This window comes from Equus przewalskii, chromosome 10 (genome assembly GCF_037783145.1).
Source record: "Equus przewalskii isolate Varuska chromosome 10, EquPr2, whole genome shotgun sequence".
NCBI classification, from domain to species: domain Eukaryota; kingdom Metazoa; phylum Chordata; class Mammalia; order Perissodactyla; family Equidae; genus Equus; species Equus przewalskii.
This window is the reverse complement of record NC_091840.1, coordinates 44,377,690-44,405,229: the sequence shown is the minus strand read 5'-3', so window position 1 is coordinate 44,405,229 and position 27,540 is coordinate 44,377,690. Positions and strand designations below refer to the sequence as shown.

At 45.0% G+C, this 27,540-nt stretch overlaps 1 protein-coding gene across 3 annotated transcripts in view; it reads right to left on the bottom strand.

Moving 5' to 3' along the window:
• The window catches only part of NXN (nucleoredoxin), a 138,584-nt gene that overhangs the window by 37,573 nt on the left and 73,471 nt on the right, over positions 1–27,540 (bottom strand). The window contains exon 1 of one of the 3 annotated variants that reach the window (XM_070562845.1): positions 309–655. The exons of the other annotated variants lie outside the window; for them this stretch is intronic. Within the exon in view, the coding sequence (XP_070418946.1) occupies positions 309–317 (9 nt within the window). The 5' untranslated portion in view covers positions 318–655. Of the gene's footprint in view, positions 1–308; positions 656–27,540 lie in introns of those variants that run through there. 3 annotated transcript variants of the gene reach the window in all.

Genomic DNA, 27,540 nt, shown 5'->3' with positions numbered 1-27,540 from the left:
ACAGTGAAAAGACCCAGTGAGAAAGAGAGGTAGATTTCACAAACTATGGAAACAAGAGAGTTTTACGATGTGAAGTGAGCCACCCAGTCAACAGCAAGAGAGAATTCCACCCTTCTAGAATCCTACTGTACTAACCCTTACAACAGGGCTTAAATACAAAAGGCCATCTTGCATCTCCTTCATCAGACAAGTCCCTCCAGGGGGACTAGAGCTTATGCTCCTTCTGCCTCTTCAATGCCTTACATATGCTAGGTACTCAGTAAAAGACAATGACGATGTTCAGGCCAAGAAAGGGTATACTTACTAACCTCTCCCATTTGACTCTACAGATGCAGCACGAAAAACAAGCAAGATGGTATTTCATTTTCAGACAGTCATCGTGGTTCCTAAACAGCTACTAAGTAAGTTGCTATCCAAAAAAGAAATCAGGCAAATAGGCTCAAAACTTTCTGCAGCTTCCAGTAGATTAGGAATGCGATTGCGTAACACCTACTAACCCAAATGCTATAAATTACAAGTCAGCAGGGTGAGCTTTTCCATGTCCACTCTCCAAATGAAAATAGGAGCAGGAAGTGTGGCTTGAGAGAATTACCGAGATGTTTGTCATTTCAGCGCCCTCCGTACCTGTTCCACAGTGGAGCCATTAGCACTCAGCAGAGCGCTCCTTTCCATTTCCCACTTGATTGTTCTTTCATCACGGTGGGTGGGGGGCATTTTTGTTGTTTTCTTTTTGCCCCGGCTGCATGGAGAGCTCTGTTTCTTGGCAGAACTTTCCAAGTGCCCAGTTAAATCCCTTGTTACCACTTTCCTGCTTCAGGAAGTCCCACTGAGCCCAAGCCAAACGACTAGGGGAGGAAAGGAAACATTTACAATGATGTGAGAAATTCCCAGTCTGGAGAAAAAAAGATCAAAGAGGATAGTCATCAGGGACCATTCTGCACAGAGCCTGGCACATAAAGGTCCTCCATAAATTGGACTGGATTGGTCCATGATGGGAACATTACCTCACTGGGAACCCAGCAAGCCAGCCTCGCCCACAGCTGAGGAAACCCGCATCAACCACACGGCTATGGACCAGCCGTGTCGTGATTGAGCGGAATCCCATCCTCTATAGAAGCTGTGATCGCCATGCTCCCAGATGCCTTTCTACAGAAAGGGATTGTGGCTTGCATTGTTCCCCTCCGACAGCTCTTGAAATGAAAGGGTTCCACGGCACAATGAAATAAATAACAGCAGGGAGAGAGAAAGAGGGAGGTAAATTGTTTGGAAAGTAGAAGACGGGGTGGAAAAGATGAAATTCAAGACAGATGTGTGAGAGCCGCCAGCATATGTCCTTGAATTTATGCATCCAAGTGATTCATGTAGAATAAGGAAAAAAGAGCTACATACCCAATATAGAAATAAATATGGGAGTAAATACAGAATAAAGTCTTACATTCCCCTGCCCTTATAAAGAAACATCAACTCACATCTCTCTGCTAAATAAAGCTGTTGTTGAAAAACAGGCTAAGTGAAGGATCCAAGATGAAACTATTAATTAAGCAGAGGTTCCCTGTGGTCTCTGTCACTCTCAACAGGATGTCAACCATCAACCATTTATTTCCAATTACTGAATGTTGATTTCTTATCTCCAAAAGGTACTGCCGCTGCTTGCTTTAACATCAGCAGAATTTTAAAAATAGTAGTATTTGCCAGGTTAATGCCTGCCATTAAGAAAAAATCAAGCAGGAAATTTAGATGGGCGTTTCCACAGAAACACAAAAGTCCAAGACACTGGCCGGAAAGACATTTTTACAATGCAGTATTAGTGTGTTAGTGTAAACAGCTAACTCAAAGGGGCCACTGCACAATTGGTTCCAAATGCCTCATACGGAGAAAAAACACAGGCGGCCTGCCTCGCTGGTTAACTGCTCTCAGTTTGAGACTTCAGATGCTAACAAGAAAGAGGAAAACAGCATGAATGCCCCCAGTGGCTAGATGTGCAAGAGAAAGGGGGTGAAGCAGCGTCCAAGGATGGAACCGGGGGGCGGGGGAGATGACTGAGTTTCCTAGACAGGTGAAGCGTCACACTTCGAGGTGCTGCTCAGCAGAACCTCAGGTCCACACCATGTACATACATGCCTACTCACTTATTCATCAATAGACCTTTACTGAGCATCTAAAACCTGCCAAGTTTTTGTGCCAGACGGTGTGGGGATATAGAGATGACAGACAAAAGTCCCTGCCTTCAAGGGAGGAAAGGAGCCTGACTAGTATCTGAACCACTTGCCATTTGAACACTCCACCTGGGCTGCCGGTCCTTGTCCTACCCCCCAGTGGTGAGCCTGGGGACATGTTTTTTCCACGGGCGCCAGCCTCAGGCCACAGGGGACTACAGCAGGTATGACCAATCATACTCCCTCCTGGGAATTTAGAAACTGGATACGAAGACAGATTCAGCAATGTCAGAGCTTCTCCACGAGCATGATACAAAGAGGTTAGAGGAAGGTGCCATATTGACCCTCCCAGCCCTTGGGGCAGCTGGAGCCCCCTCCACTAGTCGTTGGTCTCTGGTGGCAAGCTGCTTTTGTCCCTTTATCCCAGCAGACAGACAATGATCATTTTCTAAGTGTGGCACGGATGTGAAAAAGATGGAGAAGTACTGATCGGACGATGGTGGAAGCAGAGTCCCAAACTCACGTAAAGTGAAGGCAGGAGTAGCTTCTCGGGCCATGGACAAGCAGAGAAAAACAGAGCTCACAGAGATGGGACGGCAAGGGAGAAAGACACCAGAGAGCCAGAGAACAGAGAAGCAAGTGAGAACTCCAGCCCCTGAGGAGGCCGAGAGAGACCCATTTCTGAAATCCCATTCTGGTCCCAGCTGAACTCGATTTCCTGAATCTGGATGCCCGTGTGATTAACAACTGTATTCGGAGAGCCTAACCCAATCTACTTATGCCAGCTTGAGTGAATTTCTGCTCCTTGTAAACAACTCCTAACTAAGACAGATGTGTGGGTAAGTGTGCACGGAGGGCCCACGTACACCACGAAATCCTCACTACTTAAAACGCCGGCCAAAGAAAAAAAAAATTACATTACACTGTTAACTCTTTCCAATCCCTTTCTCACAGATCCTTCTTCTCTTGTCCCCACAGGACCCTGGGGAAACTCCTCCTTGTGCTATGGATGCAGAGATGGGAGCAAGATGACAGAGCAAATTAGTACCAGGGCGTCTTTGCTCTCTGCCAGCCACCAACCGTCAAAGTACAGTATTCCTTAAATGTGAGTCTAAAATACTATATAAACTTCAAATGTGTGAGGCTGTGAGAAAAATCACCCTGCTTCCCCGACTTGTGGGTCCATGGAAAGGTGGCCATGAACAAACTGTCACAAACTTGCAGAGAAAAGCCCTTTTTGCTTGTTCGTTTGAATTCCCAAGGAGGGGGGCTCTGCATTCTCTCTGGCTCCGGGAGACGCTGCCCTGAGCTGAGTCAGGAGGGAAGAAAGTCTGAGGCTTCTTCTAGAGACAAGATGAATGGCCACTTTGTAAAAACCCCAGATGCTCTGCAGCACATTCCCAAGGTGTAATAGCAGGCATGACATCCAGAAGCAGACCCAGCAGGTCTCCACCACCTGTAGTTTTCCAAGACAGCCAAGTGAGGGGCTGCCTTGGCGGACACTCCCAGGCCAGGTGCTCCGGCACCTTCGTGCGGGTCAGTTCCAGAAGCCACCGATGCCACAGAAGCAAAACGGGCAGGGAGTATAAAGTTTCTGAGGTTGCAACTGGACTGACTTTCTCCTCCAGAACAGCAGTGTCCCAGTGAATCAGACCTTGAATATGCCACTAATCGCTTGCTTAAGGAAACTGAAACTGCTGAGGCCTTCTGAATGGAAACCGCACACAAATTGATTCTCCGTAAGGAGCATGGACTTTCTGGGACACGCTGACCATTTTCAAGAGCACAATATCCTGTCAACCTTTACCAGAACCGAATGTTAAATGTCAACAAGTTTCAAGCTGGCCTCTAGGCCACCCATAGAAGAATCTGTGTCCAGAAGCAGGGAAATTCAGTCAAGAAACTGGATTGCAGTGCCCTCCAGCTCTGCGCTTTGCTATGCAACAATTAAGACCCAAAGTTCTGCAGGCTGAAATGAAGAAGGCCAGGACGAAGGGTGAGGGAAGCCGGGCCGGCTCCTCTAAGAGCCGCTCTGGCTACAGACAGAAAGGGAAAACGCCCAGAAAGCACGAGGGAGCAGGCATGGAAGCTGAGGGTCCCAGAAGGAGCGAGAACGGGCCTCACTATGTCCCCCAGTCACAGCAAAGGGCAGGCTGAGTGAGCAGAGGGGCTGAGTCGGCCAGGCAGTGCAAGTTACTTCACTTCGCAGAGAAAGTTGCTTCCGCTGTAAACTGGGAAAATGACCGTCCTTGCCTCATAGGGCTGCTTACGAGGATTACAGGAGATGGAAAATCCAGATGGCTCCTTCCAGCGCCCACATTTCCCAAACTCAGTCGTTCTCGTGTGTCGTTTCCAATTTGTGCCCCCTAATTCTCTTATTTACTTACTTTGCTTTCAATAAGTGAAATTCTTTTTTTAAAAAACAAATTTACTTTGAAAGGAAATTTTATATTACTCTTGTGAATGGAAAACCAGTACCGCCAACTATAAATAGAGGGCAAGTGTCAAAATAAAAAGAACAAAAACCAAACGATTACTAAATCAGATCGAGCCCCTGTTGCCTGCAGAAGGCTCCGAGGTCGGCTTTCTCTATTGAAAAGAAGATTGGCAAGAGTTCCAGAGGTTTAAACATGGAGTGCACACCAAGACTTTCTCCTGATATAACAGACTTGAAACGAAGAACGGAAAAAGCATGATGTGGCCTCATCAGTGGCTCCAATCCCAGTAACAGTCTTGCCACCTCAAATCCCTTAGGTCCTGTGCCAGTGGAGGCAGCGGTGAGATAAAGGGACAAGAATCTGGGGGGCCCAGCATACCCCTGCATGCGGGCCGCGGCCCCACAGCCTCCAGAAAGCTCTTTGCCAAGGAGGAAACCCCACTAGCTCAGTCTCACTTCTGCCACTTGGGGGCACCACGATGACCTCTTCTCACAAGCCCGATCAGTAAGAACCTGCCTTGGCCACGGCCAGTGGTGTCTCCATCAAGGAACCTTATAAAACTCACCACGACCAAGAAGCTGGCATGCCAAAACTAACCACCTCCACCTTTACTAAGGAGGCCTGGAGTTCTCTCTAGCAATAATTGCATATTGGAAGGAAAGAGCTTCACCAACAATATTTAATGCAGTATTTCCCCAGGAAGAGCTGCACCAGAAGCCCCTGGGGTGATATAGATTTCTGGGCCCCACCTCTGACCCACTGAAATCTGACTCTTTGGGAGTGACATGCAAAATGTAAATCTGAAGAAAGCTCCCAGGTAATTCTTATGCCCACTGACATCTGAGTCATACATGCTCTTTTGCATATAGTGTCCCTCTGTCACACTGCTTTCCCCCTTCCTCGGTTATTTCTTACTCATCCTACAGATCTTGGATCAAATATTACTTCCTCTGCCCACTGCCCCCCTAAGTCTAGACCAGGTCCCCCATTATAGGTCCAAGCCCTGGTGTTCTTCTTTCACAGCCCTGATCACAATTTTCATTACATATTTGCGTGACTTGTTGAACAACGTCTGTCTTCCCCACTGGCCTGTGGAGCTCCACGTGGGCAAGGCTGATACTCTGCTCACCACTGTATCCCCAGCTCCCAACCCAGTGCCTGGTACAAAGTCGGCATGCAACAAAAATACACGTTGATTAAATGAACGAATCTGGAATTGCTACTTTTTTTTTTTAAGATTGGCACCTGAGCTAACAACTATTGCCAATCTTTTTTTTTTAATTCTCCCCAAAGTCCCCCAGTCCACAGTTGTATATTCCAGTTGTGATGTGCCTCTGGTTGTGCCATGTGGGACGCCGCCTCAGCATGGCCTGATGAGCAGTGCCATGTCTGCGCCCAGGATCCGAACCAGCGAAACCCTGGGCCACAGAAGCAAAGCCCACGAACTTAACCACTCAGCCATGGGGCCGGCCCCTGGAATCACTATTTCTAATTCTCATTTCCCACCACACCTCACTATGCTAAGGTTTTTCAGCTACTTGAAAGTCCTTGTCATAGCAGCAAAGGGGAACCCTGTTGCTGAGATATTTTTCAGTTAAAGGGATTTTAAACAATCCCGTCTGCTCACCCCAGGGGAGTTTTAAAAGTTTAAAATTGTTCATATACTAACATAAGAGAGACTGAAAGCCTTCACAGTCCCGCCTGAGTCCCCCAGCCCTTGAATCTCCTGGGTCCTACTGTGCCCTAAGGGGATCCCGGAGAGCTATGCCCAAGGTTATAAGCAGAGGAAAGGGATCACTTCCAACCTAATCTAAAATATCTTCTCCAAGGCTAGCAAAAACATGACTGCTTCCCTAGGATCCATTTATCCCACCAGTTCTATTCATGAATAAGTTTGTTAAAAAGTTTTGTTTGAATTAGCACAACCCTCTCTGAAAACATGCCCCAGAAGGAAGCAATCCTCCCATTCTTCAACAAGTATAGACGTGGCCCCATCTGATCCACCACCAGTCTGGCAGCCAAAGACCCACAAATGTTTAGCTCTGTCATGGGATATGTAGAATAAATTAAGTTTAGGGGAGGAAAAATCATAAAACAAGCCTCTAAGTCCAAAGACTCTGTGTACCTTGGCAGGGGGAATGTATGTGCTACAACAAATCCCAGCCAGCGTGCCAGAGAACTCCATCAAAACCAGCAGAAAACGATCCCTGCCACAGGAGACGGGCAACTCCACAGCAGGCCCCTGCGGGAGATGGAGATAAGGCGGTCCGATCTAGCCTTGCATCTGCCAAAATTCTTTTCCATGAGGGCTGAAGAAAGAAAAGGCCCTGAGTAAGAGGAGACGGACATTCTAGAGTCAAGGTTTTTGCAAGCACAAAACAAACATTAAACCCCTCAAGAAAGCTTTCTCATTGAGGTCTTGACCTCTGGGATTCTGACTGGACATGCTCTGGTAGGAGAGGAATCTTAACTCATTCTAGGGCACGCTTTAGGCCAGGAACCTTCCAGGTCTTAAAATATGGCTCCATGGGTCTTGCTAAGCACTTGCCTTTCACTAGAAACTCTAATTTCCACTCCTGAGCATGCCCTGCCTCTGGATGGCCAAATTCACCTGGACCCAGGTAGACTCTAGCTAATTAGTCTACCAGGCCCAGCCACACCAGCCCTAGTAGAGCAGGACTCACTGGTGAGACGGACCCATCCCCGGCAACAGGGCAACGGAGAGTACTGATTAATTCCTTGCTTGGTAAGTACATGGGGGTGGGGAGGGGGACACAGCCCACTTCACACCCCTGTTACCCTTCTTACCACTTTGTGGAGAAATACATCAGAAACATCAGATTATCTGTGGCTTTGATGGACCTTTGCTTCTCCCGATAGGAAAAGGTCATAGGCCAAGGGCATGAACTCAACTCTGGGCTACAGAAGCTCATTCAGATCCTGGAGTGTCACAGTCTGAGGGTCACACTCACAATGTTTTCCTGAGACGGCAGTTTCAAACAGACTAGAGCAGGTTTCTACCCGGCCTCTCTCCTGTGTAACTTGTTTCTAATGATCTAATAACTGACACCAGTTTTGGAGGAGCTGGGCACATGCCTCTCTAGAAGGAAAAATACACAGGCCTTCCTTTACCACACCTGTGAGCAAGCTTACCATCTCGAATGGACAACTGACTTTGCTAATTAACTGTTGCCAGAAGGGCTAAACACCAACTTTCTACAGCTAAAGGTGTTATTTCTGGTAGATACTTCCCAGCTTTTAGTTGATTTGTAAACTAAGTACAATCCCATGTGCCAAGCTGCTTCCTTTTGTAACCATCAGAGTTTACCAAGAATCAGGATCAAAGCTAGCTGGGCTGTGAGGGATTTGTTGAGGGTTTTCTTTCTTGGCCAAGGTGACCGAATGGTTTGGCAGATTTTGAACTTTGTTCAGTCTCACACGAGGCCATACTGAGTGGAACCCGGGAACTCAATGCCTTCCCCTCTATCTGGGTACTAGAGCAGATTCCAACGATCTTCAGAGAGGAGGTCTGGCCCTCCCACCAGTAGTCTTCCCTCCGTGCAGCCCAGAGTGGGACGGCCTTCCAGTCTATCCTTAGTAGGCCCCTTGGCTTGCATGAACTGGTGCCAACCCACACCCAGCTCACCTATACCATCCAGACATATCCAGGAAGGACAATATTAAACTCGCCGCCATTCCCCTGAGCGAGAGAAACCACATTCAGGGAGAAAGGCTTGAAGAATACACCTCCAGATAATCCAAAATAAACACCTACTTCGGGGCAGAGCAGCAGGGAGCTGAACTTCACAGTGACCACTCCCAGAAGCAGTTTTACTAAGTTTCTCTTTGGTGGAACGTCATCAGAGTCTATCAGTGGTTATCTTAAGAAAATTATACACTTACCATAAGATACTGTTAAAGGCATAACTCAACAGACCACACAAATTCCTCTCTATGAGGGATCCTGGAAGAAATGCTCACGTTTTTCTTAAGCAGTTGGTTTTATTATATCTTACAGACACTGGGAATTGTGGAACAGATGTGGTTTCCCTTTTCTCACTGGCTGTAAGGAAGCTCATGCAAAATTTTACGTTCCCATGCAGCAGGGGTACAGGTCACCATGACATGCATTTTCAGTCTTACTGCAATTCTCTTTTGTCCTCTCCTTCCTTATTTTTCTTATTTTATTTCTTATATATATGTTTTTAAAGATTTTATTTTTCCTTTTTCTACCCAAATCCCCAGTACATAGTTGTATATTTTAGTTGTGGGTCCTTCTAGTTGTGACACGTGGGACACCGCCCCAGCATGGCTTGATGAGTGGTGCCATGTCTGCGCCCAGGATCCAAACCAGCAAAACCCTGGGCAGCCGAAGTGGAACGGGCAAATTTAACCACTCAGCCACAGGGCCGGCCCCTCCTATATTTTTTATTTCCCTGTTTATCATATTTTGCTTCATCTTTAAATTATTTTATCCTGCCACATTTTATGCTTCCTTATAAATTAACTTAAATCCTTTTTTGAACATAGAGTAGAATATGTATGCATGTATTCTGTTTCTAGAAGAAACCTCAATGGATTGACCTAAAATAAGGTGTGTTTTTAGACATGTCAAACTACTGTGAACCCCCTAGTTTTCAAGGACATTCTAAAAACGGGAGCATCAAAGCTATCTGTATTGATGGTTACCACCTTCCCAAATACCACCAGGGTGGTCAAAATATGGCACTGGGCAATGTTTCTCTAAGTGAAATTACTTATCTATACCTGATAGAGATCATTTCTTAGGTGGCAGTAGTATTCCCCTCTGCATCAGATAGTGATCAAATGTTATTCCTTTTTCAATTTTCTTCCCGTCTTTCTAATTACTGTAGGGGAAAAGTATCAGTTTCATATCAGTAAGTGATTAACATCTCTCTAATACCTGCTTATCTCCCTTTTTTAACAAAAATATACATCTAAATTTTAAAAGTAAGTATATTTAAAGAAAAATATTAAGTAAATGGTAATACAACTAGTATTCTGACATGACAAAACCACAACGACTGGAATGACAGAGATGTGGAAAATATCACCAAAAACTTCACACTTTCCTTTCCATTCTTTATCTAGCCAAGGGCAGAAAGTGGTCAATTTTTATATTTTTTGAATCTTTTAATTTACTCTACTCTGAGCACCCTGACATGAACCAAATGGACTTCCAGGAAGCCCAAGGAAGAAGTGACAAAAGGATTTAATGTTGGAGGGATCTGGTTCGAAGGCCATCCCACCTCCACCGTCTGGGAGAGTTTCTTTCCTGAGAACATTCTCTACTCAAGAAAAGGACCAAGTCATTCCAGGAAATACTTTCAGATCCAGTTTCCTGTCCAGCCATGGTTTTCAGATTAACTCCTCTCAGTCTGACCCCAAAACCATGCTTAATGGACTCTCTTAGATGTGTTTATGCACGTTTACCAATAGTTCAAAGTCGTCATTTGGAAGTGGGATAGAGTCGCTCCCTAAACTCACCAAAGGAGTTAAGACCAGAAACACTGGACGAGATTCCTGCTGAGGTCACTTGGAGTTTAGGGGAATTTTTGGTTTGGGTTTTCTCCTCGTTTTAATTGCTTATAAAAGCTCCTTAATGTCAAGTAAAGAACAACAACAACAAATGTGAAAAGTTAACTTCCCCAAGATGTTTATTCTAAAGAAAAAATTTGTTCCCTGCAACTCTTATGCAGGAGGGGATTAAAAGTAGATAATCTTGTACGAAGAGGAAAGGGAAGCCCAAATGACTCAAGAAGCAAACAACAGCTGCACTAAAAGGACGGCCAGAGAAGCAACTTATCTGCTCAGTCAAACTCTGTTTCACAGATCCCAGATCTGCTCCGGGGGATACCCCGTCAGGTCCACTCCTGTCAAAAGCGATTAAATGGACCATCCACACCAAACTCAGACATCTTCATTCTGTTGCAAAGGCCTGCACCTCAGGTCCTCCCGGTGACCCGTTAATTACCCTCCCACAGAGGGCTTCGCCTTGTGCACAGATTATGAGGCAACAGAGAAAACTGAGCAAACTACAGAGCAAGGGAGGATCAGGAACTCCACAGTGCGCTGTTTCTAACGTGCTTCCTCTGGTCACGACCGACCCCAAGAAGTAGCACCTCAGACCACTCCTGCGTGTGTGTAAAGAACAGGTCCCAACACAGATGGGTACTGTCACGTTCACAATAAGGAAGACAGAACGAACAATAAATTAGAAACCAATGAAGTGGTTTCTCCGGAGAGTGGAAGTGAGACTTAGTATATTATCTTGTATAGTTTTGACTTTCGGACTGAGTAAATATTTTACGTATTAAAATAATAAATTTTTTTTAGAAAGCATGAGGGAAAAAGCAAATCCTAAAGTTGAATATGAACAGAAACACATGACGATTAGTACATGACCTGCCCCAAAAAGTGAAGTCATTCAAGAGACTTCTGGATGCAGTCCTCTGACTGTTCACCCTTACCTGGATGTAGTCAAAGGACAAAAAAAACTGCAATGAAATCTTAACTTAGTAGGTTTATTGTTGGCCTTGATATCAGTATTGGAAATCTTTGAACAACGTTCTCACTGTGGGACAAGAGGGACACAAATATGCAATGAGGAAGGAAGGAAGTACCCTGTGACGCTGGTTCTGAATTGAACGTATCACTATGAAAACAAGGTTTTAATAAACATTTAAATTTTTCAGCTTTTTCCACTGACAGTGTCTGGAAGCAGTGACACTGCTAGCAATGAGCACAGCTGATGCCTAGATCTTGGTTTCTAACCACCATTTCTCCACCCAAAGGAAGCAGAGTTTCTTAGAGAAATAGCTGATTCCAAGACTGGGGCAGGGGAAATAACAAGTTGAGCCTGAACATCTTAGTGTGTGCCAGAAAAGCAAGGAAATACCCAAATAATGTTGGGGACATGGGAAAGGGACCCAAGAGCCATCTTGAAAAGGTACCCATTTACCAAGCTTGGGATAATTAGAGCATTAAAAAGAATAATGCAGTTAATGAACTATAACAATTGAATTTTTAAAAAATCCTCGAGTCTGAAGTGATACTAGGAAAGGGGGGGGAGCATGCAAGCTTTCTTTATAAAAGCATGCAAGCTAATAACTGTAGAAGGAGTGACAGAATTTAAAGATCACATTCTGCAATGACCAGTGTAGAAACAGATTTAGGCAAGGATCATCAATGTATCAATGGATACTAAAGCCACTGGGTGACAAGTTACTTGAAACAGAAGGTTCCCATGGTCCTAACGTATCACACCATTTATTGCTCGTTAATTACGAAGGAGAAAATACCTTTACGAGAGAAATCTGGCGGACGTTACCTTAACCAAATATTTAAACTCAGCATCACCAACTGCTGTGGACTGAATGTTTGTGTCCCCCCCAAATTCATATGTTGAAATCCTAACCCCCAAGGTGATGGTATTAGGAAGTGAGGCCTTGGGGGGATGATTAGGTCATGCGGGTGGAGCCTCATGAATGGGATTAGTGCCCTTTTATAAAAGAGACCCCAGGGAGCTCCCTTGCCTCTTCCTGCCATGTGCCATGTGAGGACACAGTGAGAAGACAGTCATCTGTGAGCCAGGATGTGGGCCTCACCGGATACCGAATCTCGTGCTTTGATCTAGGACTCCTCAGCCTCCAGAACTGTGAGGAACACATGTTTGTTCTTTAAGCACCCAGTCTATGGTGTTTTTGTTATAGAAGCCCAAATGGACTAAGACGTGAATAATGTGACCAAACTATTATGTGCCTCCTAGTGAAATACAATAGGAAGTATACATCAACTTTGTAGTATTCCTGACGAAAATGCTTCAATCTAATCATAAGGTAACAATGAGACAAAAATCAGACTGGAAAAGGCTACAACACAACTGACCTACACCCTTCACGTTTCACTATTAAATTTCTCAGGTATGAGAAAGATATGGTTGTCATGAAGAGAACATCCTTGTCCTTAGGAGATACACACTGAAATGTTTCACAGTGAAATATGATGTACACAATCTACTTTCAAATAGCTCAGGAAAAAAAGGATACCCACCATTCACACATGCGTATAGACTGATGTCAGAGGTTCTTAAAAATAAACTCCCCAGAGCAGCGGCAACATCACTTAAAACACTTAATGTAGCAAAATGTTTACAATTGGTAAACTTAGGGGAGGGCGCATATGATGAGCATTTATTGTACTATTCTTTAACTTTTCTGTAGGTTTGAAATTTCCCAAAATAAAAGGTTAGGAGCCGAGAGAATAAGTCTTAATCCATATCCTTCGCAGGGAATCTAAACCATGGTTCTTCTTCCAATTGTTGCTTCTTGAATGTGCAACAGTGTTGGGGCGTGCTCAATTAGACTGACGCGCGCTCTCGGTCCCCGGACAACGTGAGACTAAGACATCAACCTCAAAGGTATTAGGTCGGGGGGCCGACTATGTGAAGGAAATAAAACAGAGGAACAGACGGGGGCTTTGCCATATGAACTGCTGCCTTTGTCGTTCAGGCTGTTTTTCTCTGATAAACATCAGTTAGACCAAGCTGAGTGTGAAGCTTTGCAAGAACTCATGTAGCATTTCTTCCCTCTTCAGACAATTCTCTGGTCCAACATCTCAGAAGATTTTTTTTTACCCGACTTCTACCCAGAGTTCATTTCCAAACTAATTGTAACGGAAACCATAATTACCCCATCCCTCACTCTGAGGCCCTTCTAATTAAAGGGTCTCCTTAAGGAATGTATTTGGCATAAAAGGAGCAAAGAGGGCAGTGCACAGTTAAGTAAACTGCTGTGAAATCTCCTGAAAATGTAGGTGACCTAGGAGTCATTCAGTCTGTCTGCTGCCCAGGGAACGGTCAGATACCCCAAAGCCTTCTCACTTGGTTAAATGATGGTGAAAGGTGTAGGATCTAGAAATTCAAGGACTGATTCTGGCATTTTACCTCCTGCTTAAGCCTCTCCAGGAGGCCAGGCTTCTGAGTCTCAGAACTAGAACCATATCTGGGTTTATGGAAAATCATGTTTGGGACTAAACAGATCATCTTGCCCACAGACTGAACAGATGAGAAAACCAAGGTCCCCAGAGGTCCTCTGTCTTGCCAAATGTCATTCATGCTCCCCACCAGTGTTGCGTTATAGTTTATAATGCATTTGCTTATAGCCTCTGTATTAGGGAGTAGCAACATTTTCTGGGAGGAGGAAATTACCAGCATTTTAGGCTGGCTGCCTGCAGCTAGAGTTAGATATTTTCTATAAGGCAAGAGTTAGATATTTTCTATAAGGCAACCCCGGCTCTGTCTCCACGTGAAGGACCCTGGCCATGTCTATCAAAGTTAACAATGTACATATCCTTTGGCCTAGCGATTCCAATTCTAGAAATTTATCCTGCAGATGGATATATGCATGAGTATGCTAAAGCATATGTGCAAAAATGTTCATCATAGCATTATCTGAAACAGCAAAAGACTAAGGGGAGGGAAGAAACATCCCTTTATAAGGGCCTGGGTAAGGAAATCACGCTATGTCCATTCAGTGGAATACAATGCTGATATTTCAAAAATTGCAGCAGGCCAGCGTGTGCTGATAGGGAAAGACTGTCAAATTATATAATTAAGTTTCATTAATCCAGGGGGGGTTTTTTTTGCAAATAAGACAGACGTTACCTATACATATATGAATGTTTATAAATGCATGGAGAAGGATATTTTACGTATGTATATATTCATATTCCAGGAGGATGTGTGGTTATCGAGTTATACCTCTATTATATGTTTCAGAACAGCTTAAAATTTGTACCTATGCACGTGTAGTTCTGCTTTTACAATTAGAGAGAAAAGGAGCAAGGCTTCCTCCTTTAGGAAAAGTCCTAGCAGGCTTGGAAGTTGCTCAGTCTCAGCCCAGGCCCTATCAAGTGGAGACTTTTTAACTGAATCAGCAATTAAACTGCTGGCTGTGAGCTAATCTCATTTGCTATCTCAAAATATAGACTCTTAGTGAAACAAATGATTTGAACACGGGTCAGGACAAGGCTGACATTCAAATACTTCTTTACTGCAAACCCTCAGCTGGTGCCAGCCTCAGGCTGGGGGCAGAACATTTGAGTGGAAACATTTTACAGGAAAGAAAACTGATGCCAGCTTGGTCAGCAAGTTCCCTAGCTTCTCCAGGGAATTCTTTCCAGCCCCTCAAGCTGTGTTCAGGGGAGGGCTTGCACAGCTACAAAAGTATACTCTTCCTTTGTTAAAGGAAAAGTCTGGCAAAACTATGTAGCTAAAAGACACAAATGGCTTTTCCTGAAAGAATGGCTTTTCCTGAAAGCCTGGGACAACAGCCGTCTGGCCCTCTGGATTATCCCAAACTCGTGATTAAGAGACAGACAGACAGCTTAATTTGGTAGATTCAAAAGTCTGAACAAACGTATTAGCAGTCAATTCACTTGCAAAGGACATGCAAAAGATGTCAAAATCTAAGTGAAGGTCCTAGATGAGGATTCCGCCTTGTCACTGAAGACCCTCAGAGTTACAGGAGCCTGATCTATTTTGAGGGGCGCAGTAGGAGACATGAGTTATGTTGCGGGCAGGGCTTGTGGGGCTTCCTGAGTATCATCTCCTAGCTGGACCCGTGCAATAGCTCCAGAGTGGACTACCCGCCTCCACTTACCTCCATTTCCTACCCATTGGCCATCTGCAGCCTGTGTCAACTTTCTAAAACATCCATTTAAAACCATTTTCTGTTTAAAACCTTTCTGGGGCTGGCCCAGTGGCATAGTGGTTAAGTTCACATGCTCCACTTCAGCAGCCTGGAGTTCGGATCCCGGCCAGACCTATACACCACTCATCAAGCCATGCTGTGGTGGCATCCCACATACAAAATAGAAGAAGACTGGCATAGATGTGAGCTCAGGGCCAGTCTTCCTCACCAAAAAAAAAAAGAAAGAAAGAAAGAAAGAAAACAAAAAACCCCTTATGACACCTTCAAGATGATGTCTCCACTCCTTACCATATAAGACTTTTTGTTCCCATTGCTCTTTCCACCTGCCCACCTATACCTTATACTTTAACATTCACAACTGTACCTCGGAGTCCCCTGAACTCACCCCTCCCTCTGTCCTTTGCATACGCTATTCCCTCTATCTGAATTGCCCTTCCCTGTCCTGTTTATCCGACTCCTCCTTCTTCAAGACATCATGAGAATCTCTGGGAAATCTCCCTGACCTCTTCTCTCTTGAACCCTTGTCTAGCCAACAGACCGAGGAGCCACTCCTTTGCTCCCATCGGTGCAATCAATGCCATCATATCTCACATGTCACAATTCTTTCCTGTCCCCACGAACACCAAGACTCTCCCAGGAGCAGAAACCACGTGCCCTCCACCATGGTAGCCCCAGCACCACACAGGCCCTGTACTGGGGTTCACCATCCAGTGCAGGTTTGTAGGAGTAAACGAAGAGAGAAAGGAAACGTCCAGGAAGTACAAAGAGGAAAAGACGCTTTCCTTTCATCCCAGGAATCACTGGACAAGTGAAAGGTGCAAAGCACACAGAAGCCCACATGGTCAGCTCTTCATAGGGCCAGGGTTAGAAGGTCTTTGCAAGGCTGCTGCCGCCATTCCAGAAGCAAGGCAATGGCCGTATGGTACAATGCCCTGAGCTGCAGACCTTGATCAAGACTGGATCTTCTCACAGATGAACCTCTAGACTTGGGGGAACCCCATCTACTCAACAGTTCCTTTCCTCGCCTCTCTTTTCCCATTTCATTATTTGTTAATTTCCCAACACAAATGTGTCTCTCTTTAAAAGGCAGGCATGTCATTACACACACCGGGTTACATCAAAGGCCAGAACGCCTTGAGGAGGCCATCAGAACAGACCCTGGCGGCTGCTCCTGCGGCTCCTGACACTGACCCAGGAGCGTCCCAGCTTCTGACTCACCAGGCACCAGCTCGGGCTCTCTGATCGGGAAGCTCTGGGCAGATGACTTGCGTTCCAGGGGGCTGCCCGACACATCTCTGCTCTGATCCAACAAGGGCTTCCACCCTACTTAGATTGCAAGGTAGAGGGAGGTCTCCAAAGTACCCGAAAAGTACCCGGCCCTGAGCTGCAAACACGACCATCTTCTCAAGGCATTTTGTCAAAAGTTCATGTCCCAGTTCACTTCCACATATCTTATATTCTGTTACTTCTGCAGCATCTAAACTTAATACTTTAGAAAGATGCTATAGGAATAACTGGTGTGTGTAGGTTGCAATGGAAACAGCACCCTAGCTCTACTCATTAAGAAAAGACCCCCTTGGGGCCGGCCCGGTGGCACAGCGGTTAAGTTCACACGTTCCACTTCTCAGCGGCCCGAGGTTCACCGGTTCGGATCTCGGGTGCAGACATGGCACCGCTTGGCAAAAGCCATGCTGTGGTAGGCGTCCCAAATATAAAGTAGAGGAAGATGGGCATGGATATTAGCTCAGGGCCAGTCTTCCTCAGCAAAAAGAGGAAGATTGGCAGTAGTTAGCTCAGGGCTGATCTTCCTCACAAAAAAAAAAAAAGAAAAGACCCCCCACATTTCAAGTACTCAGTTCTGAAAATTATCTGGAGAAATGAGTGAAATGGAAAGGAGAAAGTGTTAAGTAGGTAAAATCTCATCATTGTTTTCTATTTCCTCTACTCTTTTGTATTCCATGGGACAATTTACTGCTACCTCCTGCCAATCCTCCCTCCAAGTGTCTCTGAGAACCAGTTCTTCACCTTTCCTTCGATCTCAGTCAAGCACCGCAAGCCCGTCGCCCCAGTGTCAAAGGTGGCACGCAGGACGCCTCTGGGAAGGCCACTGTTGAGGAAGGAAGGGAGAGTGCCAGGCACTGACTGCTTGCTTGAAGTCATTCATTCTCCACTGGGGGTAATTTTGCTTCCCTGGGGACAATTGGCAATGTCTGGAGACATTTTTGGCTGTCTGCAGTTTGGCTGGGAGAGCAGATGTTACTGGTATGTAACAAGGAGAAGGCAGGGATAATGTTAAATACCCTACAACGCACAGGACAGCCCCCCACGACAAAGAACGATCTGGCTCAAAACGCCAACAGTGGCAAGGTCGAGAAGCCCCGCTCTACGCCTCTGCTGGAATTCTTCTGGTTGCCATCGGCTCCTGAATCACCTCCTAATTCCAATTCTCCAACACAGGAGGAGAGGTAACAGACTAGAGAGATGAAGGGAGAGTTAACTCAGCAAGGTGCTGGTTCTGCCATGTATGCGTAACGGGGAAAGCACCCGGAATTTATTGTGTGATTTGGAAGATGCATGGGCAAGCTTTAATAGTCTCATTTTTATAATCTGGTAAGAGTTAGGAGGCCTAAAAGAACACCATGGGATCGGAAGGGGCAGGTGGAATCAGGAATCCTATCCCCATAGTCTTTCCTCCTGAGTAAACAGTCTGGAATCACCCCCACTTTCAGAGCTACCTGCTCTGATTCGAGGCACTGTGATCTTCACAGCTTTAATTCTCATTAACCAAAAGGATCCCACAGCTCAAATGCTGAAGACTGGTCCAGTATGATCACCTCAATGATGAGATAAACAACAAGTAGTCTACTGCCAATATCACTTAAAGGGAGGTTTGTAAATCATTCATTTCTCCAACATAAATCCTAACACGTACTTTTGTTTTTGATACGCTCCCTTGAATGGAAAAAGTTGAAGCTAACTAGCTGACTGGGAATTACATTTTATCCATCCGTGATCTAGCTATGTTGCTTTATTGATGAGCACTTAAGAGTTACTCCCAAGCTTATAAAAATGCTTTTATGAAAACAACATGTCACAAGGCATCTGTAGCACTACTTGCTTTATTTCTTGGGAAACATGGAAGTGGGGGTATAGGGGGAGGAATTGTCAAAATTTGGACATGCCCATAGAAGTATGTCATGCATGGAATTTCACATACCATGTGTGCTGCATCAAAAATATAAAAAATAAAAAAGTGGAGGGCTGTGGTTCTAATACAGAACAAAGAAGGCCTGAAGCAATCCCAGCTGTGAATAGAAGAACCTGGGATGGTGGAGAGTTCCAGAATTGAGTCCCAGTCTTTCAGCTGAGCTGCCAAACACTCGTGGGCCAGGACACCGAACCACATCATTAAAAGACAGACAGACAGACAGAGAGCAAGCGAGCACCTGTGATGGTTAATTTTATGTCAACAATAAATAAAAATTAAAAAATAAATAAATATAAAAATAAAAAAAATATATATAAACCTATTGGTGTCAACAATAAATATAAATAAATAAATATAAATATAAATAAATAAAAATAAAAAAATATATACATAAACCTCCTATTGGTTCTGCTTCTCTGGATGAACCCAGACTAACCCAGAGCCCAAATCAGTGACGTCTGCAGGTCATAGAGTCATCACCTTTGAAATCATATGTTGGAGAACATCAGACTCTTACTGGAACCTTCTTTTAGCTTCTACTCATCTGAGACCTCCTTAGCCCCTGTGCCAGAGGGTCTGGAGGGAATGAAGTTGTGGAAACTTTGTTCACATGAATAATCAGGATAATATCCACTGAGTTTATAGGGAATTGCCTCCCTCCACCAAAGAAGAAAATCCTCCCAAGTTGATTAAAGAAGAATGTTCAAACCTTCATTTAAACCACTTCCCTTGGGAAAAACAGGGAGCGTCCCTTCATTACACAGGACAACAAAAGACGGAAGGGCAAGAAAGAGGCAAACTGGGGTCTAGCGAGGATGCACGCTGCTCGGCTTCTTTGAATTCTCCACCACTCACTCCTAAAACACAATCCTATTCTTCTCCTGCATGAGCTCTCTCCTCTCAAGACAGGGATCGCAGACAAAGGCGATGAGTCATTACTGCAGAGAGTCCTGCACGAGAGAACCAGAATCTGCTCTAGATGAATAAAAAATTAGCTGGGACAAAAGACAAAAGTGACATGAGAAAAGACTAATTCTGAAGAAACATATCAACAGTGCCATTAACATAATACAATTTATTATTAAAAATCAAAGTCATATTAGCCATCATTGGCAGAGCACTCACTTTGTGTCAAGCACCACATGCTTAGAACAGTATCTGGGGCTGACAGTGCCATATAAGTGTTAGCTGTTTTTATTATTTAATCTGGTTGCAAGTTAAGAGAAAGTGGAGGGGAAAGCAGAGATATCTGAGCGGCTTTTTGAAGAATGAACTGGATTTTATCAGGCAGGTCTTGAGCAGGATAGGGTAAGGCATCCGAGACAGAGCGAGAGGCAGGAGAAAGCCCAGCACCCTGGAGAACTGCACGTTTCTCAGCACTGTGGACTGAAGCCTCGGAGGCTGTGAGGGAGGGTGGGGGAGCAGTGGGAGACAGCGAGCCTGGAGCCCCAGGGGCTGACAAGCCCGGACTGTAATTCATGTCGTCACTGAAGCAAACTATTGGAAATGAGGCCAGACCTAGAAAACCAGGGCTGCACACTGGCGACATGGTCTGGAGGGTGAGACAGACAAGAGAAGAACTATCTACAATACAAGGGACACCAGCACAGAGATCTGCAGAGCCAAGCAGTAAGTGTACGGCGGGGGGAAGGTTCCTTACAACAGGTGACATCTCAAAGGACAAGGTGTACAGCTTGCTTTTGAGCACAACTTCACCAAACAGAGAAGAAGGCAAGGAGTCCCACGTCCCGGTGCAGGAGTCAGCATGCACAGAGGCTCAAAGGTGTGACTGTGGGTGGAGGATTGAGGATCTGGAGCAGATGAGTGTGGCACAGTGGAGGGCAAAGGTGAGGGAGCAGGAGATGATGACAGAAGGCTGGGTGGGGCTCGAGGGTGGCAGGCCGCGAAGTCCACGCCAAGGAGTTTTGGATTTAATCTGTCAACAACGAAGGTCTGTACGTAGGGCAGTGACATGAACAACCGGTGGGGTAGAGAGGTTGTCCTGGGAGCTAAAGGGGTGGGACTGGGGGTTGGCGGACTAGTTAAGGGACTACGGAAACACTCCCACTCTGACCTAATTAGATTCAGAAATGGGGGAAATGAGTCCGGAAACGCCAAGGTTTGTAGCTTGGGTAAATGAGTCGGGATGAAGACCAACTAGAGTCTTGACAAGCAGGTAGAACCAGTTAAAAGCTCAAATATTTGTTGAATGAATTAATTAATGAAAGAATAGGTAGATAGAGAGGGAAGAAGAAGGAGAGAACAAAGCGGAAGAGAAACTGGTGGAGGTGGGGGAAGGAGTTTGGTTTCAGGCCCAGGGGACGTGAGGTCTCTCCAGCAACCATGTAAGTACACCCCTGGTTGACCGACGAGTAGGAGGGGTCCGCCATGGAAACCACACAGGAACCCACTGGCAATTTGTTGGATGTCGTCTTCCCCATCCTGGAGGTTGCATCTGACACAGAGAAGAGCTAGTGGGGAGGAGCTTTCTGCACTTGTCTCTTTCTGGCCTCCAGCAGGGGGCAGCAAAAAGGATGGTTCAGAAGAAAGAACTCGGCTGGCCAAGTGTGTGCCTCTCATGCCAAAGGGCTCTAGAAGCTTCTCTCACAGGTATGGAATTCAACCACAGTGCCGACTGTGGTGAAGCACTGTTTTGGTCCAAGAAGAAAGTGACGAACAAAACGACATTGAGACCAACTCATCTTTCAAGTAGAACCTCTGCGCCCTATTTTGTTTGGTTAAGAATGGAAATTCCACTTTTATTCCAAGCAAATCTTCTGATGCACCAAATTCAAGGGTGAGGTTTCATTCAAGAATTCTTTTAAAAAATAGTGAGATCACAGTGATTTTTTTAAAAAGCATTATTTTTCAGGAGGGAAAATGGTCTTATCCTCATTCAGGGCATAATTCCTAATCCTGGTCTCTGAAGACAACACACAGCCTCAAGCAAATCATTCGTTTTTGGGGGGTGAGGGGATGGTTCTTTCTTTCCTTATATGTAAAATGAAAGAATTTAATTAAATAACTTTGGATTAACTACCAGGGCTGAGGTTTATGATAAGACTGTGATTAAGGGCACATAAAAGGAGAAAACGTCTTAATAAGCGCGTCTTTGTTGCCTGTTTGAGCCTTTCTTTAGTAAACTAATAAGTTACACTTTTCCTGGAGAGAAAAATCTTGGAAATGACCCATTTCCCCAACAGGAGATCATTTCCTGTAATTCACATGTGGTAGAGTTAAAAAAGATGACTTGAACCTAGCTCAGAGAGGTCAGGGAGAAAATTCAAAATAAGTGTTTATTTTTCCAATCAAAACCAAACAATCAGGCTCAAAATAGAGAGGCCCCAGAAAAGCCACAGAATCTCCCAAGTGGCCGTGAGCTGGTACACCCAACGACCTCTCCTTATAGGAGGAAGAAGGCAGGGGAAAGAGGAAAAGGTGCTCCACTTTCCTCAAGCGGGCAAAGCTGGGGTCAGTCTGCCAAATTCTTTATTCATATTTAGGAGCCAAAAGAATAAGTCGATTGTGAAGGACAGATACTTCCAATGGGAAACTAAGCGGGGAATTTGCTCTGACAATAGGATAAGGCTATCTGAAGTGAGGCCCTCCTCCGCAAATCCCACAGTCTGGGCCAGAGCTCCAAGGCTGATCAGACCAGGGTCCAGAGGCTCAATGTCTGGAAATGTCTCCCTCCCTTTCTGCTCCCTCTGTGCTGGGGGGTGTGAGCCCTAGCTCACGCTAGTGAGCACACACTCGACACAATCAGAAACGGTTACATACTGGAGTGAGGAGCTAGAACCAAGAGCGATCACCTAGCGTTGAATGGCTATGGAATGTCTTACTGGAAAAAGGGAGACTGAAAATTGGTCTGAAAAGTGCAGAGGAGTCCTAACCACGAAAGGCAGAACAATGAAGCTTATAAAAGATAACAGAAGGTGAAAGAACAAATTTAGGATGAGCGCCCCAGGGTGGTAACAGACGTCTTCTCACGCCACAAGAGCACCAACCTCACATGAAGTCTCACAGATTTGACTTCATTTTAAGATTAATAAATAATTCTGTTTCTATAAAGCTCCCAAACAGGCAAAAATAAACCATAGTATTTAGGGAAGCACACTTAGGTGGAAAACTCTCGAGGGAGGCAGGAAGTGACTGCCGCCCAAGTCGGGGTGATGGTTCCCTCTGAAGGAGAGGAGGGGTGTGCCAGGGAGGGGGCACAGGACGGTCTGCTCAATTAGATGTGGTTACACTGGAGTTCACTTTATAATAACACATCAACTCCTAACGCATGTTTTCCACAGTTTTCTGTATGTATGTTATACCGGACATAAAGGTTTTAAGGAGAAAAAAAGTGAAGGGGAAGCAGACAGCTGGACTGACAGAACATGGGAGCGTGCCCTAAGAACCCATGACCCAAAAGAGCCTACATACAAGTTCAAGAAGAGCCAGCAAGGACGAAAGAAAGCAAGTGCGTCTTCTGTCAGTGATGAGCAAAACTCAGACAAAGGCCATTCACATAAACTGTAAAAAACAAAGTAGTATTAAGGAATTATTATTACTACTTATTATTTTTGGTGAGGAAGATTGTCGCTGAGCTGACACCTGTGCCAATCTTCCTCTGTTTTCTGTGGGATGCTGCCACAGCATGGCTTGACAAGCAGGGTGTAGGTCCACACCCAGGATCTGAACCTGCGAAGGCTGGGCTGCCAAAGCAGAGCACACAAACTTTACTATGCCACTAGGCCAGACCCAGGAATTATTAATTTTTAAGGTGTGATAATGGTATTTTGGTTATATGTGTGTGTGTGTGTGTGTGTAAAGAGTCCTTATCTTTTAGAAATACATACCAAAACATTTACGATGGAAATGATATGACATCTAGGATTTGCTTCAAAATAAGCTGGGGAGGAGGGGTATGTGTATGGAGACATAGAGGAAACAGCACTGGCTGTGAACTGTTGAGGCCGAGTGATGGATACATAAAGTTCATTAGAATATTCTCTCTACTGTGAAATCTGAAGTTTGGAATTTACCATCTTTTTGACAATTAGGGCGAAGGAACACTACCTTGGAAATGCTCTAATACTGGATGTTCAGTAGTTAAGAAGGACTCTCCCTGGCACGACAAATAAACACAGTTCCGACATCCAGAGCCCCTCATATGCCCGCACGACCCACTCAACTCTAATCCCCATCCAGACCAAGAGTCAGCAACAACGTCCCATACCATCTTTCCACAACAGAAGTAAATTCTTGTAGGAACTAGAGCACCTTTCATCTTATAACTTCCTGACAAGAATCTGAAAACACCTATAACGCTTAGGGCCTCAGGATGGGTAGAACCAAATGATATTAAAATCAAAAACCTAGGTAAATGTATATTTAACAAAGGATTCCTACCCAGACTATATAACGAACTCTTACAAATCAATAAAAAGATGAACAACCCAATAAAAAACAGGTAAAAGAGTTGAACAGACACTTCAAAAAAGTGGAGAGGCCAATAAGCATATGGAAAGGTGTTCAACATCATTAGTCATCAGGAGACGCAAATTAAACCCACTTCACGTGCATGAGAAGAGCAAAAATAAAGAAGACTGACCACACCAAATGCTGGTGAGGAGCGGGAACCACCAGCATCTCATACAGGGCTGGTGGGAGTATAAAACGGTACAATCACTTTGGAGAATTGTTACGAAGATAAATATACATTTACAGGGGCCGGCCCGGTGGTGCAGCAGTTAAGTGTACATGTTCCGCTTCTCAGCGGCCCGAGGTTCGCCAGTTCAGATCCCGGGTGCGGACACGGCACTGCTTGGCAAAAGCCATGCTGTGGTAGGCGTCCCACGTATAAAGTAGAGGAAGGTGAGCATGGATGTTAGCTCAGGGCCAGTCTTCCTCAGCAAAAAGAGGAGGATTGGCAGTAGTTAGCTCAGGACTAATCTTCCTCAAAAAAAAAAAAAATATATATATATATATACATTTACCCTCTAACCCTACAAATCTACTCACAGGTATTTCCCCAAGGGAAATGAAAAAATATGTCCATAAAAAGAATTGTACAAGAATGTTTATAGCAGCCCTCCCACACCCCAAACTGGAAACAACTCATGCCTCCATCCACAGAAGAATGAAGAAACTGTGACACGGTCATTCAGTGGAATACTTCTCAGTTCAGTAACAAAGGACGAACTATTGATTTATGCGACAGTATGGACGAACCTTACAGACATTAAATACAGGTGTATGATTCCATTTATATGAAGTTCTAGAACAGGCAAAACTAAACTACAGCGACAGAAGACCAAAAGTGATGTGCAGAGGAGAGGGAGAGGTTTACTGGAAAGGAGCATGAGAGAACTTTCTAGAGAGATGGAAATGTTCTCTTTCTTGTTTTGAATGATATTTACATAACAGTTGTCCAAACACATTGAACGGAAAGCTTAAGATTGTGCATTTTATCTTATTAAATTACACCCCCCAAAAAATGCCAAAAAGAAAAATAATTTGTTTTTCTATGTAGGGGCAGGCAATTGAGAATTCCAGCATGAACACATGGTGCCTGCCTACTGGGCATGTTCACCTCCCCAAGAGTGAACGCCTCCCCCTTCTCTGTCTTTCTCTGCTATTAGTCCCTGTCTCCATCAATGGCACCAACTACTCTCTAGCCAGGTTCCCAAGCCAGAAAACTGGGAGTGCTTCCACACTCTTCCTTCTTCCTCACTTCTACTCCGCCACTTCCTGGATAGCTCCTGAATCCATCCCTCCTCTCCTCTCCATCCCAACCGCCCCAGCTGGAGTTTGGATCCAGGCTACTACATCCGCCTCCTGACCATTTCCAGTCTGGCTCCCCAGTCTGTCCTCATCCAAAACCCAAAGCCTCTGCTTAACATCCTTCTACTGCTCTAACCCTGAGGATAAAGACCAAACTCCTTAGCAAGACAAGTAAAGGAAGTCATCCCCTTCTACAACAAGCAAGTCTTTGCTTTAGGTGTTACAGCTGCCTGGAGCCCCCTCCGACCACTTTCTCCCTCACTGCTCCCTCCCACCCAACTTCACACCTGTCCAACCTGGGAAGTCCTTATTCTTCCTTAAGACTTAGGTCAAGCATCACCTATTCTGACAAGTCTCTCTCCTAGGGATCCTCCTCTGCCCTCTGCCTCCGGACATCCTCTTACCCAGATGAGGCTTATATGCTTATAGGATGGCTGGCTATGACGGGGCCAGGCACTGGGGGCAACCACTTTATGTATGTTAGCTCAGTTCATAGCAATTATCACTCTGCAGAGTGATGACTGGTTTTCTGTTTTGTCTAAACTAACTAAACTGTAAATAGTGGCTCTTGTTCAACTTTTTCCCTGGTACCTTTCCTGGAACTAAGAAAATATAGGTACTAGCTTACCTATTTGCTGAATGAATGAATGTCACACAATGAAGGCATGAAATGGTTTGTATTTCGTTTCACTTCAACAAGCAAACTGAACATGTAGGACAGGCTAGTGCTTTGACCTGGCTTACTATGGCAAAACCCAACTGCATCCAAAGGATTTCCTAAAGATAAGTCACTCACCATACCCAATCCTCAGGTGTCTCAACTGCCTTACTCTCTTCTCTGACCACAACAAGCTCCTTATAAAAACCTCCTATAAAGTGCCTACTGTATCCCTTACGTTGTCCTGGCCTCTCACCCACATAATCTTAGTTAATCCTTTCAGCGGCCTGGAAAGGTGGGCATTATCATCATCCCCTTGTTTATATATGAGAAAATTGAGGTTCAGAGAGGTTAAGTAACTTTTTAAAGGAACCAGAGCACTGAGTGGTAAAGCCAGAACAGAAAGCAGCTTGAACACCAAAAACCTACATTCTTCCCACTCACCACACTGCTTCCCAAGAAGACAAAAAGGAAAACCTTGTTCTGCTTTGGTACAATGTTTTCTGAATCACTGTTATATGAATGTATATCCAGTTTTTATAGAATGGGAAACCAAGACTCACTGTGACTCTGTGGCTTTGCTGAGGCCACGCAAAGATAACAGGAGGAAGGCCGGCGTGGCATCTGCACGGACAGGCAGCTCACAAACCAAACAGCAGGCCCTCCTCCCTGCTCACCCCACATGCCACATTTCTACCTGCTCAAACCCACCCTACAGCTGAGTTACAGTGAAGAACGGGGGTTAATGTTTAGAATTTCTAGAGAACTAGGAAAATGATCGCAATAATGTTTACAGTCTGTAATGGTTCTGGATAAAAACAGCAAAAATCTTTAAAGCCCAAACACCTAGTCCGTAAAAACAACAAACTGAGAAGAGAAGGTTTTCATGAGATTCCCTTAAGGGACAGGTGACGTGTTGGAGGCAATTCTGGGAGGAGAAGCGGCAAGAACTGAGGATCTAGAAGACACTTGTGGGAAGCTGTTTGTTTAAGGCGAGGCTGACTCCATCAACAGCCGAGGATGCGAGGAGGCAATCAGCCTGCAACCTCCCAGGAGGCGGAATGAAACAGAGAGCTGCGCTGATAGAAGTGTAATTACACGGAGAACGGACGGAGCCTGCAGAACCCAAGAGAACGTGAGGAAAGTGAGCTGTACTCTGCCTGGCCATGTGTAACTAACTACAAGATGGAAGCCAACAGGGTCCCCAGGGGCGAGGCCATGGAGCACTAGGAGAAAACTGGCAGGTGGGTGGTCCCATGTCTCCTGAGGAAGGGTGGGGTGAGAAAAAGATCTAGAAGCAACCCATCCAGCTCTTCCTCCTCCAATGTGTCTGGGATATCAATTCACAGAATGTAAAACTTCCCACTTTCAAATATGAAAAAAAAAAGGACTATTTTTCTGTCTTTTCTTCCCATTCCTTCTCTTTTCATGCCAACATGTCCAAGAACTGTGCCACTTAGGCCTGGAAGGTAAAGACCGGGGGAAGAAGAGAACTGATTTGGATAAAGGAACCTGACTCTCTCTTACTGAATCTTCGTTTCTCAGACATGGAAATACCCTGTTCACAACCCAG